The 12638-nt window shown below is 53.3% G+C and overlaps 1 protein-coding gene across 1 annotated transcript; it reads right to left on the bottom strand.

The window, feature by feature from the left end:
- Positions 1–369: 369 nt before the first annotated feature.
- Positions 370–12598, bottom strand: RAB11FIP1 (RAB11 family interacting protein 1). The gene is made up of 6 exons (XM_074164264.1): positions 12252–12598; positions 8130–8578; positions 7054–7849; positions 3855–6089; positions 2311–2416; positions 370–588 (listed from the first exon to the last, which is right to left on the bottom strand). Exons 1-6 carry the CDS (start codon positions 12596–12598, stop codon positions 370–372), a joined length of 4152 nt encoding a protein of 1383 aa, XP_074020365.1.
- Positions 12599–12638: the final 40 nt, after the last annotated feature.

The following is a 12638-nucleotide window of genomic DNA, read 5'->3' as shown; positions in this document are numbered from 1 at the left end:
AAGCTGCTACGAAACAAAACCATTAAAATAAAACAAAATCTTCATAAAGGATCATCAGTGCCCTGCTGGCAAGCAAAACACATCAAAAACCCGTCATCCTTCCTATCGCATCAGCCTTTGGGTTAGATGCCTGAACAAAGCTTCCCAAATAATGGAAAGAAACCAAAAAATAAATAGGAGAAGTTGACTCCGCAGACAAGACCTGACGTAACTGCTGATCAAACTGGGAGTTGCTCAAGACAGAAAGGGGAAAGAGGTCATTTTCTGTGGGCAGCGCAACCGGCACCACCTACTTCATGTCGTCTCCTTATGAATCCAACTCCACCGGCGAGAATTCAGCCCTTCATTCCACCAGTGGCCCCAGGGCTTTTACATCTTTCCAGCTTTTTTGTTCCCAGAGGTGGAAACACGGAGAATGTTGGGGGTTTCCTCCATGACTCTGACAAGCAAGTTGTCGATGTAGTCCTCCAGCTCCCGCACCTGGAGATCCTTCCTGGTAATTGCATCCTTCTGTTTCAGGACCAGCTGGATCAGCTCATCATGGGTTAGCTGGGCGTACGCATAGGCAGGATCCGATGGATCGTATTTCTGGGAGAGAGGAGAAAGGCAGGGTCATTAGAGACATCGGGGCATTTCAAAACAGCAACAGAACCGTGGCTGGGTTGAGGAATTTCAAGCCCCAATGAACAGCTTTCCAGACGGCGTCTGCAAGAGCCACAGCTGCTCTGCAAAAGTATTTCTGTGCTTTGTGTCTTTTAAAACATAAGTTCCCTCCCAACGGCATTTCAGAACATCACTCATTAGAGTTTTAGAGTTTTAGGATGGAGCAGAGCCTGCCCAGGCACCAGGAAGGCCAGGGAGAGCCGCCAGCCCAGCCCAGATGATTTCTGCTACGAAGCACGTTTCGGGCCATTGCAAACCCAGCCTGGAAAAGTTCATACAAAACACTACCTGCTCGTGCACTCCCAGAACGCAGAGCAGCTTTTTGAAAGTATTTGGAGGGGAAAAAAAAAAAAAGCAACTGCCTCAAAGTGTGTACTACTTATGGCACAGAGACAGGACTGATAGAGCTCGGGCAGCCTTCTCCAGGGCAGAAGGCTCAGAGCGAGAGGTTATGGATGGTAACCAGGCATGGGTTTTAGCAGAAAATCTTTGCATGACGTCAGTTCTGTAATTCAACTCTGCTGCAATTTACACTGAAAGAACATCATGCAGACCCCGGGCAGCCCGTCTGGCCGAGCCAAGATGCCCGGAGGTTACAGCCACGCACCATCAACCACCATCATCTACAAGCGAGCGCTGGGATGGCTGCTGTTGAAGATGACCCAAAGACCAGAAAAACCAAATTCAGGTTAAACAGCAAGAAACACCCACCGAGGCCTTTGCCACTTAGTCCCACTTAGGACTTTGCCATTTCCCTCTTACTGTAGTTATCACTGGGAAAACACATCAGACAGGTTCTCCAAAAAGCCTGCTTTTGACCCTTAAGCAAATTTGACAGGTTCTGGATTTCTTATGTGGGACCAGAGAACCACAGCAGAACGCTAATTACAAGTTTTCAACTCCTTCAAAACGGCAACCCGTCAGTTTGAATCACTTAACGTGCATTTTCCTCTTTTCCACTTACACCAGAAGGAGGCACTACAGCTATTTCGGTACCAACGCTTCATTTTCCCCACGAAACCCTTAGAGAGGGGAACGGTACCCGTGGTTTTTGCCCGCTGACCCGGAGACACTCCTAGCCATTCTGCTCAACGTGGCCTTTGAGCTACACCTCAAGCCTGGAGGTCTCTTTTGAGGCCAAGATTATGAAAAAAAAAAAAAAAAAAAAAACCCTCCTTTAAATCTGAGTGATTACGGGAGCTGCACAGCTTGGCTTTTAGGAAGCAGCCGTGCTCTAATTGCAGGTGCCCGGCCCCTCAGCCCGTGCAGGGTAATTAACACAACACCTTACAAAGCAACAGCCACCCCGAGGTCACTTTTTCCCTCAGCTTTGAGATCCACGTCCTTATTTCAGGGTGAAAATGAGCTTTGGGGACTAATCACGTCTGAAAACGGTGACTAATTTGTCCAATCTTCTCTGCCGTTCAGGCAGCTCCCACAGGTCACCAACAGGGACCATCTTCCAGGGGCAGCACCACCTGTGAGTCACCCGTCCCCTGTCACCGTCACCACATGGCTCTACCAACCACTGTTCTTTTCCTGCTGAGGATCCATGAGATCCGAGCCCAGGCAAAACCATCTCAAACACACGAAGTCTGTTCAATTTACTGCTTAAGGGTCATTCCAAGTGCCACTTTTCCTCCATACCTTCACGTTCATCTCCAGCAGCTTTTCATTCATGGTGCTGATGACATCCAGGTTCTTACTCTGAGATTTGTTTGCCGTGGTGTTCATTGGCTTCACGGGATGGAGCCTGCAACGGTACAACAGGCTCAGGTTATCCAGGCAGCACGTACAACGCCAGCACTACACAGAACTTCAGACTAAAAGCAAACATAGCAAGAAATCAGGGAAATTCCTACCCTTCTCTGTCTCCAGAAAGATAAAAGATTTCAGCTTCGGGAAGACAAGGCAGTCCTGTCTCTACAGGGTTTTTATAAGTATAGTCTAGTCCTCTTTCTACTATCTTTATTGACTTAAGGCATTGGAGATAAAGAAGCAGTAAGGAGGGATTGGTATATCACAAGGACAAGAGGAAATGGCCTCAAGTTGCACCAGGGGAGGTTCAGATTGGATATCAGGAACAATTTTTACACGGAAAGGGTTATTAAGCCTTGGAATGGGCTGCCCAGGGAAGGGGTTGAGGCACCATCCCTGGAGCGATTTAAAAGACACGTTGACATAGTGCTTAGTGACATGGTTTAGTGATGGTTTTTATCAGAGTTGGGTTAATGGTTGGACTCGATGATCTTAAAGGTCCCTTCCAACCCAGACAACGATTCTGTGACACAAGCAAAGGCAGGTCGGTCCACACGAGAAGGCAGTACAAGCAGCAGCTCCTCTGATCTCTCATGCTCTTGTATTTGAGCCTGACTTTCCTAACGAGAACGTATTTGCGGTTCTTGCAACATATCGAATACTTCTACTGTCATGGGACAAGCATGTTTTGCGTCTTTTCCAATCAGAACTTACGCCATCAGCTGTCAAAAAGCACTATCTTCATTTGCTCGAGCAGGATTTATACTGCACATTTTAATACAGGAAGAAGTTTTTACTTGTAGCTCAGCAAACGCCAGCCCTGAAGCATCCCAGAGCCTAGCTGGAGCTCTGCAGATGAAGTCCCAAGGGCTGACAGCTCAGTGGCACCCTTCTTCGGGCAGCAGTAGCCCAGTTGGCTGGCTGGGCCTGCAGGAAAGCAGCCAGGAGCTCTCTCTCGAGAGAGAGGCTTTAGCTGCATCGCTGGCTGCGATTCACGTCAAGGCTCAGGAGCCCAGTCCAGCCAGGAAAGGAAGCCCCCCAGTTTATCAGGCCTCCTGTGACCATTCTCCCATCTCTGAAACATGGATGAATTCCAGTCCATTTCCCCAATTTGATGAAATGACCCTACTTCTGAAACTGTGACCAAGTTTCCCTAACATTTTTCCTAAGTAGCTCCATGATGAATGGCAGGTCCCCCCAAGAGCCTTTAGGTTTCTCCAGTGCCAGCAACAATCCCCCGCTGGCGCGACAGACCCAGGCCCCAAGAAATCCACGGGCTGGAGGAAATTAAGGCTCTGGGATGCCATGTCACTGTAAATTCACAGCACAGCGAATTCCTGCAGCTGGAGAGACAGATCTGCGCTCATGGGAAGAAAAAGCAAAGCTCAGGTCAGCACTGAGACGCTCCCTGTGCGTTCCCCGTGTTCTCTCACCTGTGCTTAGGAGACACGCTTTCACCACTCTGCTGACTTTGGTTAGGAAATGTTTCAGAGGGTGAAACCCATGCCTGAAGAAGCTTCTTCTTGCCCGAATTTCCTGCTTTATCTGCGAAGCCCTCGGCTGTTGGCTTTTTCGGAGACTCTGCTCTACGACTTGGGGCGTCGGAGGGGAGAGAGTAAGAGGAAGAGTAGGGCTGGGAAGGACTCGACAGGGAGGAAGAGGAAACAGAAGGCTCAGAGAAGTCGCACTCTGCTCGCTCCTCACTACCTGTGCTTATTTTCAGCTCTTTTTTCTCAAAATGACTACTACACTCCCTGGAATTGGACGTCATACCTAAGCCTGAGTCAGCCGCCCGGTTATTGGCACCGCGAACATCCACTCTGGCAGGCAGCACACCTGGTTTGCTGGGCTTGCAAGTACCAAGAGCACTTCCTCCTCTTCCTCCTCCTCCCAGAGCAGCCAGGGTTACCTGGGCTGCAGCAGAGCTCCCAGAGCGCTCCGTCAGTTCTCCATGCAAAGGCATTCCGTCCAAGGACTGCTTTCCAGTCCCCGAAAGGTTTCTATCACCCGCAGCGACACCGCGGGTCTCCTGACAGTCACCCAGCAGCTCCTCATCGGAGCCTCCCTCCGGAATAACTGGAAGACTGGCCAGTTTTGAACCACGGTCTGCGGGAATGGCAGACTCTAGATCTGTAAGACAGTCAAACAGGTCATCATCACCTTCATTTTTTAAATGCCTGTTACTGCTGTGATCTCTGAATGTCACGGGTGGAGTGACAGTCTCTAACGAGCCACTCTGGGGGAGGCACCCAGGAGCGTCTGAGGCTTTATCAACACGTAATGGGAGCCCAGGCGCAGATTTTACACCGTCGCCTGAAGAAGGCACATCACCACTGAACTCATCAGCCTGAGAAACCGGTGGGCACTTTGTCAGAGTTAAAGACAGCCGTGGTGCTGGCCTGGGAGCCGCTAACACCTCCCTGTCAGCCCTCCCTACGTCGGCTTCCCCAGGGGACACTGCGTGAGCTCCTGAGGCTGGTCTGGCAGATCCTACTCGAGAAAAAGAGTCATTTTGATCAAGAGGAGTCGCCTGGGGCTCTAACGTGGGTGCACATTCTGCCCGTCTCTTCTCACCACAGATCTCTTGCTTCTCTTTCAGCTGACGCTGGGGGGAAGGCGGCTGCTCAGCACCCGTCTCTGGTAATGGGTTATTATCACACTTTGAGAGAGATGCAAAGTGTTTGCCGTCCTTTGTGCAGGGCTCAGTATTTACAGCACCTTCTTCCATGCCACCCTGAACCCGGATGGGACCTGTGCTGTCACCAGAGCGCTCTGAGGATGCGTAGCGCCCCATTGCCAGCTCTCCAGTAAACGCTGCTCCCTCTCTGCTTGCATCTGAGCCCGTCAATTCCATTTCACTGACATCAGAGCCCTGCTTTTCACGTTCCTGCCTGCCCAAATCCTCATCACTTAACGTAGCGCCCTCCGACCCGCCGAGGAGAAAGGACACAGATTTCCTGTTGCCCAGTTTACTTCCCTTTGGGACAGGTTTGTCATTACTAGTTAAAGCCACATCTGAAGAGCTCCCTGAAGCATCGCGAGCAGAGTGTTTCAGCTCAGCGGGGTGTTGCGCTGAGGAAGAGTCTTCCTCATCACGAGGAAGGCAGACAGGGGAAGAACTAGCAACAGCTTCCAAACCTGGCGCATCCGCTTCCCACCCAAGCTTGGACACGAAGGGATTATTGTCATTAAAATGACAATCGGAGGGGAGAGAAGGTGCGGGCGGGTGAGAGAGACCCCGGGAAGCCTGCGCATCAGAGCCCCCAGGCCCCTGGAGGCTCTGCCCCCACTCAGAAGCAAAAGGATTATTCCCGCTACTAGAGACCTGCCCGGGAAGAGGCGTTTTGGGAACACAGGCTGCAAGATGATGGGATGAAGGGAAATGGGCAATGCCTTCAGGATCCAGGGCTGCAGATGCCCTGCCCCACTCAGGACTAAAGGGGTTCTTGCCACTGAAAAGCTCTGCAGCAAAAGCAGGAGGAGAAGTAACAGATGCAGGAGAACTAGTAATGTTTTCAGAGCCTGGCACTCGGGCGCTTTGCCCCGTTTTAGAAATAAAAGGATTGTTGTCACTACTGACACGGTGCACAGAGAGAAAAGCAGGGAGGGAATCGGGTGCGAGAGTAGGAAGCGTGGCTTTGGTTTCCTCCTCTGAAGGCACGCCCAGTCTGCAAAAAGGGACAAAAAACTCGCATGTCACTTGCGGATGCAACACGAGGCAGGAACAGACAAGCTTTAGCACCAGACTCCATCAACTCCTAACACCCGGGAGGAATTATACCTGTGAGAGACCTCAGAGCCTCTCTGACAGACTTTACGCACTTAACCCTGTCTTTGCCAAGCACTGGGTTTACGTCAGAACGCTTCTGCTGAAGAGCTGGCAGAGGTCACTGCGGTGGCTGCTGATTTTAAGTGCTATCTCACCTTTTGCACCCCAAGCAATTTTATTAGTACGTGAGACACTTCACGTGCAAGACACTTAAAGCACTAAAAATAAGGAGTTAGAGACAGACACAAAATACAGCCTTATTAGTGGACTCACCATATATATATAAACACACACACACTTTTATATATATATATATTTTTATATATATATATACATGAAGGATAAAGGAGCAGAATTTCCGAAAAAGCCTTGTGTGCAAATTTAAACAAATGTCCCTCAACTTGCTGTGAACAACGACCAGAAGCAGAAGGGCTGCCAGACAAACACTTTTGAGGACCACAGCCACATACAGAAGAGAAAAGTGGAGATGTTAGAACTGGTATTTCAGCCCCTGGGAACGTTCAAGCCCCGCAGCTCTGAAGAACGTTAGTTTTTGCCAAAGATGCAGCAAGAAAAATCACCCCTACAGCACCTGCAGAGATGCCCGTGCTCAGAGAAGCGCTATTTCGGCATCATTTATAAGGAATATCCCTATATCCGTCGCTTTTTCATACTGAGAGAGCACTCGGAGTTATTATTTGTTACCAAAGGGCAGTGTAACCCCACCGGGTGCCCGGCAGAGCCAGAGGCTTCTGCCGCAGGCCGGATGCCAGGGTGAGGGGCACTGCCCTGTGGCAGGAAGCAGTGCAGTCAGAGCCCACACGTGGCTATTTCTGTCAGCGCTCGCGGCAAACGCCACTGACCTGGGCTTCACCGCTTTGGTCTTCGCCGGCGCAGCAGCTTTTTCAGGTTTCCGTTCTTCCTCGAAAGGGTTGAGCGGTTGCTTGTTTGCAAAGATGTCTTCTGCGCGGTGACCTTCTTCTGAAGGACCTCCCCTGCTTAAATCTGCTGGAAGTTCAACATGTTTGGTCTCTTGTTCGCTCTTCTCTTCCAGAACTTTGTTTTCCTCTTCCTGCAGGGTCCTGTCGGGAATATTCTCAGCATCGCTGGTCTTCACCGCTTCCTTCTTCCCTGTGACCAGGGAGAGCAAGGCAGACTTTTTGTGGTCCGGTTTTTTGGTCTCTTTAATAACCTCGACAGTCGGAGGAACACTAGTTTCTGGGTATTCTTCACTGCTGAGCAATTTGTACGACGGCAAAGTCATAGATTTAAAGGTCTCCAAGGATGCAGACCCAGAGAAAGCATGACTAGGAGATGTTCTTCCCGTCTCTTCGGGAACTTTAGCAGATCTGGAAGACAGGTTCTCTTCCGAAGCAAAGAGCTGCTTCCTCCTGAAGTTGTGAGGAGAGGGGGAAGAGGCCGGAGTGCTGTCCTTCGTCGCGCTCTCTTCCATATACACGTGGCTGCCGTTGATACACAGACTAGACTTGGAAATGGGATCGCTTTTGGATTTAAGGCCACTGAATAAAGAGAGCCCTTCTTTCTTGGGGTGGCTAGTGGTTACTTGGTTTAGTTGCCTGCTGTCCAAAGTTGCTGTTTTGCGAGACTTGAATACAGGAGAAGGAGAGGACTTCTCTTCCAGGGCATTTCCAAAGGTTTCTGGAAAAAATAAAGGGGGAGAAATTCAAGATGCAAGAATATCCTTTCCTCTGACACCTTCAGCGCTTCACAGTCATTGATGGACTGTGGCAACAGAAACATGGCAAGTGTGACTGTACCAGCCACTTCCAAACCTTCTGGTCCCCTACCCCCGTGGAAAAAAGGGGCTTTGTATGGATTTGCTCATTAAGAAAAAAATCTAACTAGTGGTTTAAAAAGCATGAGAAGCGCAATCACACCTCTGCAGAAAGGCCTTGTGCCCATCGCTGCTAATACTCACTTTCAGAGGTCGGGGAGGTGTCCGACCCCTCCTCGTCCCACTGTGGCTGGAAGTCGCTGGGCCTCAGCCGAACCCTCTCGGTGACGGGCTGCTGCGTGGGCAGGACCGACATGGACTGGGAGAGGGACGTCTTCTGCAGGCCAGGCTTGGAAAACAGGCTTTTGAACTTCGATTTCTTCTTTTCCTTCTCCTTCTCAACCGACTCATCTTCGCTGTCAGCGGGGGAGTGAGTCGTGCTGGGAACGATGGCCGAGGCCGTGTCGGAAAGGCCACTGCTCCTCTTCCCCTTGAGCTTGTCTTTGAACTTGCCAAAGGGAGAGCGGGACTTGTCCTTCATGGACAGGTCAAACATACTGGCTGTCAAGTTGCTCCTCATAAACTGGATATCCACTTCGATCTCCCCTCTCTCCTTTTCTTTTTTCCCTGGTTTGGAGCGAAGCTTGTACCACCTGCAGAAACAAGATTTCTTTTACAAACAAGCTCTTGAGAGGCACGGGTCATTCAGAACAACAGAGGGTGTTTATGTTTTGAAAACCAAATAACCTACAGTGGAGAAAAAAAAAAAAGAAAGAAATGCCTTTAATCTTACAACTACACCATAATCATACGGCCCCAGGTGCCAAGGAAAACATTTCTTATCATAAATAGAATGTTATTAGTAAAATCTGTTTTAAACCTCAGATCAGGAAGGGTTAAAAAAAAAAAAAAAGAAGAAAAAAAATGCCACAACACAGAATTCCTGTATTTCAGCTCAGCCACTCTCTTCTGTCCTTTTATCTGGCTTCTGAAATTCGCAGAGGACTTTGAAGTGGGCTGGCAAGCAGTCGGTACCAGACAGCTCCCACACGCCCTCATACCTTTCATTCCAGCGGCTCCTTGTTGCTTAAAGCCTCTTAAGCTCAGGAACCCCTCATCAACACGGCGAGAGCCAAACGAGAGCCAAACCAAGCCTTACAGTCCGGGGATTTCCACTCACCTCGACCGGCTCCTCGCCAGGAAGGACCCTCTTTACAGACAGAGCCTTATCCCTTCCGAAACGCAGCTCCAGAATATTAAGCACTGCATATTAATGAAGTGTTGGGGTATCCTAAAGTGCAACCCCCCCGTCCGCTCGTCGCCACCACACATGCTCATTTACCACTCAATGACACACAAACCGCGTTAGGGCCGGCAAAGAAAATTATCAGCCCTCACACCAATATTTGTGTCTATGGCTGGAGCCGCAGACTTCCCGACTCCACAGAACCGATAGGAAAAACCGCCTGGGAAACACCGGCTTCTTCCTCCTCACCAGCTGGTACAGGGAATAAAGGAAGGGAGCAGAGCATGCAAATCTGCCTCTCCATCAAAGCTGCACTCCAGCCCTTTGAAGGTGCACTGGAAGCAACGAAAGAGAATGGGAAAAGGCAGTGAGGATTTGCTGAAGGAGATGAATTCAGAAACCTGCTACAGAGGAACACTTTAGAGGGAAACGAATCCCCAAGCACCACGCTCCAGTCCGGTGTTCACACCCGAAGTTACAGGAGCACCAGGGAAGGGATTTTATGGGACGTCAGGCTCTGTCAGGCGGCAGCAGGGGAAGCGCGAATCCGTTCCCTTTCATGCAAGCCAGCACCGAGCACTTTTGTTCTATATCTCGTGATTTCTAGGAGCATCCTGTGCTCTGCGGTGCCACAACAATTCACTCTGCCCCGGGGAAAAGAGCAGCCCCCGTTCAAACGGCATCTGAAATGCAAACTGTGTGTTCAGCGAAAGGCGGCCTCGCACCGAACGTTGTTGTGGCTTTGAGAACAGTAAATAACGCACTGACAACCTCCCCCCAAATTACAAAATCTTATTAATTTCATTTACCATGTTACCATGCCCCTGTCAATCAACAGGCATTTATTTTCCAAATAAAACCAGCCCTTTACAGGTATCCATCAGCATGGCTTGCGGTGACGGGCTTCAAACAGAAAATCGAGGGCTGGGAGGACAACACTAACAACTTAAAATACCAGGAATTTTCCCAGAAGCATCAAAAGTTGGGTTTTTTATTCCTTTTCCTCTATTTTCCTTCAGTCGGACATGAAGCAGCCAGCGTGGGAGGCCGGCGGCACTCGCCTCGCAGAAGGGCACATCACCTCCGCAGCGTAAACACATCAGTGCTTGACACAGCCTTAATGACAGCCAGGTTGTAATTACGGCCCCGACGGCTTTGTTAGGAAACGCGAGGCAGACTCGGCTTTGGCCCAGGCGCTGTGAATACCTGGCTGTGCTCAGGTGAGGGAGAGGAGGAAGGTGAGAGAGGAGGAAGGTGACTCACTGCCCACATTACAAGGCTGCTGACTCCCAGTAAAACCCTCCCAGTAACCACCCTCGGGATTTCAGGGCACGGTCCCCGGTGTTTATGTTGAAAGGAGGGGGTATGACACAGAGCTGGCATTAAAGGACGAGTCTCCCGGCTCGGTGTCCTGCTGACGACAGCGAAGCCAGCCCATAGAACGCTGAATTATCTGCTCTTACACGCGTTTGGGCGCTGCTAGGTATTTATTAAGAAAAATACCCAAACAGCTGCCTGCAGCCCGTGTTTGTTCTCTGTGGGAAGGCAAAGGCGTTTTAAATACATGAAGTTTCCCGGGTGAACCCGGCCGTCCCCAGCGTGCACTGTCAGCACTCGCAGGTAAATACGTAAAAATCAAACCCAAACCCATGGCCGGACCAGCCAAAAAAGCACCGGCCGCATTTCCTCAGGCTGGCCCAGCAGCCGCAGGACCCCCCACCTCTTCCAGGGAGGCTGGCACCCCAGAGCCATGGGGGACCACCCCATACCAGGAGGGATCCTGCCCCGAGGGGTCACCCCACGGGCCCACACAGGGCTTCAGGGGACCCTGTGGGGCACAGGGGCTCCCACAGATCCCCACATCCCTGTGGAGCTCAGGGGTCCCCTCACAGACCCCCACACCCCTGTGGAGCTCAGGGACATCCCATGGGGAACGGGGGTCCCCCACCAGAATCCCTGCTCCCTGTGGGGCCCACAGACACCCCCCCATCCCTCTCTATATCCCCCGTGGGACCCACAGACACCCCCCCATCCCTCTCTATATCCCCCGTGGGACCCACAGACACCCCCCAACCCTCTCTATGGCCCCTGTGGGGCACGGACACTCTCCACGCTTCCCTCTCCCCGGCTCCCGAGGGACCCAAATCCTCCCCATCCCTCTCCATGGCCCCCAGGGGGCACAGACATCACCCCATCCCTCTCCGTGGCCCCCATGGGACCCACAGACACCCCCCCATCCCTCTCCGTGGCCCCCGTGGGACCCACAGACACCCCCCCATCCCTCTCCGTGGCCCCCGTGGGACCCACAGACACCCCCCCATCCCTCTCCGTGGCCCCCGTGGGACCCACAGACACCCCCATCCCTCTCCGTGGCCCCCGTGGGACCCACAGACATCCCCCCATCCCTCTCTGTGTCCCCTGTGGGACCCACAGACATCCCCCCATCCCTCTCCGTGTCCCCTGTGGGACCCACAGACATCCCCCCATCCCTCTCTATATCCCCCGTGGGACCCACAGACACCCCGCATCCCTCTCCGTGGCCCCCTGTGGGACTCACAGACACCCCGCATCCCTCTCCGTGGCCCCCGTGGGACCCACAGACACCCCCCATCCCTCTCCGTGGCCCCCGTGGGACCCACAGACACCCCCCATCCCTCTCCGTGGCCCCCGTGGGACCCACAGACACCCCCCATCCCTCTCCGTGGCCCCCGTGGGACCCACAGACACCCCCCATCCCTCTCCGTGGCCCCCGTGGGACCCACAGACACCCCCCATCCCTCTCCGTGGCCCTCGTGGGACCCACAGACACCCCGCATCCCTCTCCGTGGCCCCCGTGGGACCCACAGACACCCCGCATCCCTCTCCGTGGCCCCCGTGGGACCCACAGACACCCCCCATCCCTCTCCGTAGCCCCCGTGGGACCCACAGACACCCCCCATCCCTCTCCGTAGCCCCCGTGGGACCCACAGACACCCCCCCACCCCTCTCTATGTCCCCTGTGGGACCCACAGACCCTCCCCATCCCTCTCCCTGCTCCCCGAAGGACTCAGCCCCCCCGCCCCGGCCCTCCCCGGGCCCACCTGCAGTGCCGCCGGCCGCCATCGGCCCTCAGGGCCGCCAGATCCACCTCGGCGCGTCCCAGGAACTTGTCGAGGCCGACGAGGGCGCGGTGCAGCACGGTGAGGCGGAGGGCGGCGGGCCGCGGCGGCGGCGGCAGCTCGAAGGTGGCCTCCTCCCGCCACAGCGGCTGCCCCTGGCACCGCTCCGCCACCGAGGTGGAGAACTTGTCGCGGCCCAGCGCCATCACGGTGTAGGCGTCGCTGCCGCCTTGGCCCGCCGCCGCCTTGGCCCGCAGCCCCCGCGCCCGCAGCACCGTCACCTGCACGTGGGTGGGCGCCCAGGCCGGCGCCGGCACCGGGCCCGACATGGCGGCGGGAACGGGAGGGAGAACGGCGGGGAAGGGAGCG

This window comes from Numenius arquata, chromosome 26, assembly GCF_964106895.1.
Source record: "Numenius arquata chromosome 26, bNumArq3.hap1.1, whole genome shotgun sequence".
Lineage (NCBI taxonomy): Eukaryota > Metazoa > Chordata > Aves > Charadriiformes > Scolopacidae > Numenius > Numenius arquata.
The sequence above is the reverse complement of the archived record's forward strand: the minus strand, read 5'-3'. Positions and strand labels throughout refer to the sequence as shown.

What these genes read in the sequence shown, in the direction of transcription:
- RAB11FIP1 (XM_074164264.1), bottom strand. Translation starts at nt 12,598, where the DNA reads ATGTCGGGCCCGGTGCCGGCGCCGGCCTGGGCGCCCACCCACGTGCAG. An exon ending in GGCGGCCGGCGGCACTGCAG is followed by an intron (nt 8,579 to 12,251) that starts GTGGGCCCGGGG and finishes TTGTTTCTGCAG; the next exon opens with GTGGTACAAGCTTCGCTCCA. An exon ending in CACCTCCCCGACCTCTGAAA is followed by an intron (nt 7,850 to 8,129) that starts GTGAGTATTAGC and finishes TATTTTTTCCAG; the next exon opens with AAACCTTTGGAAATGCCCTG.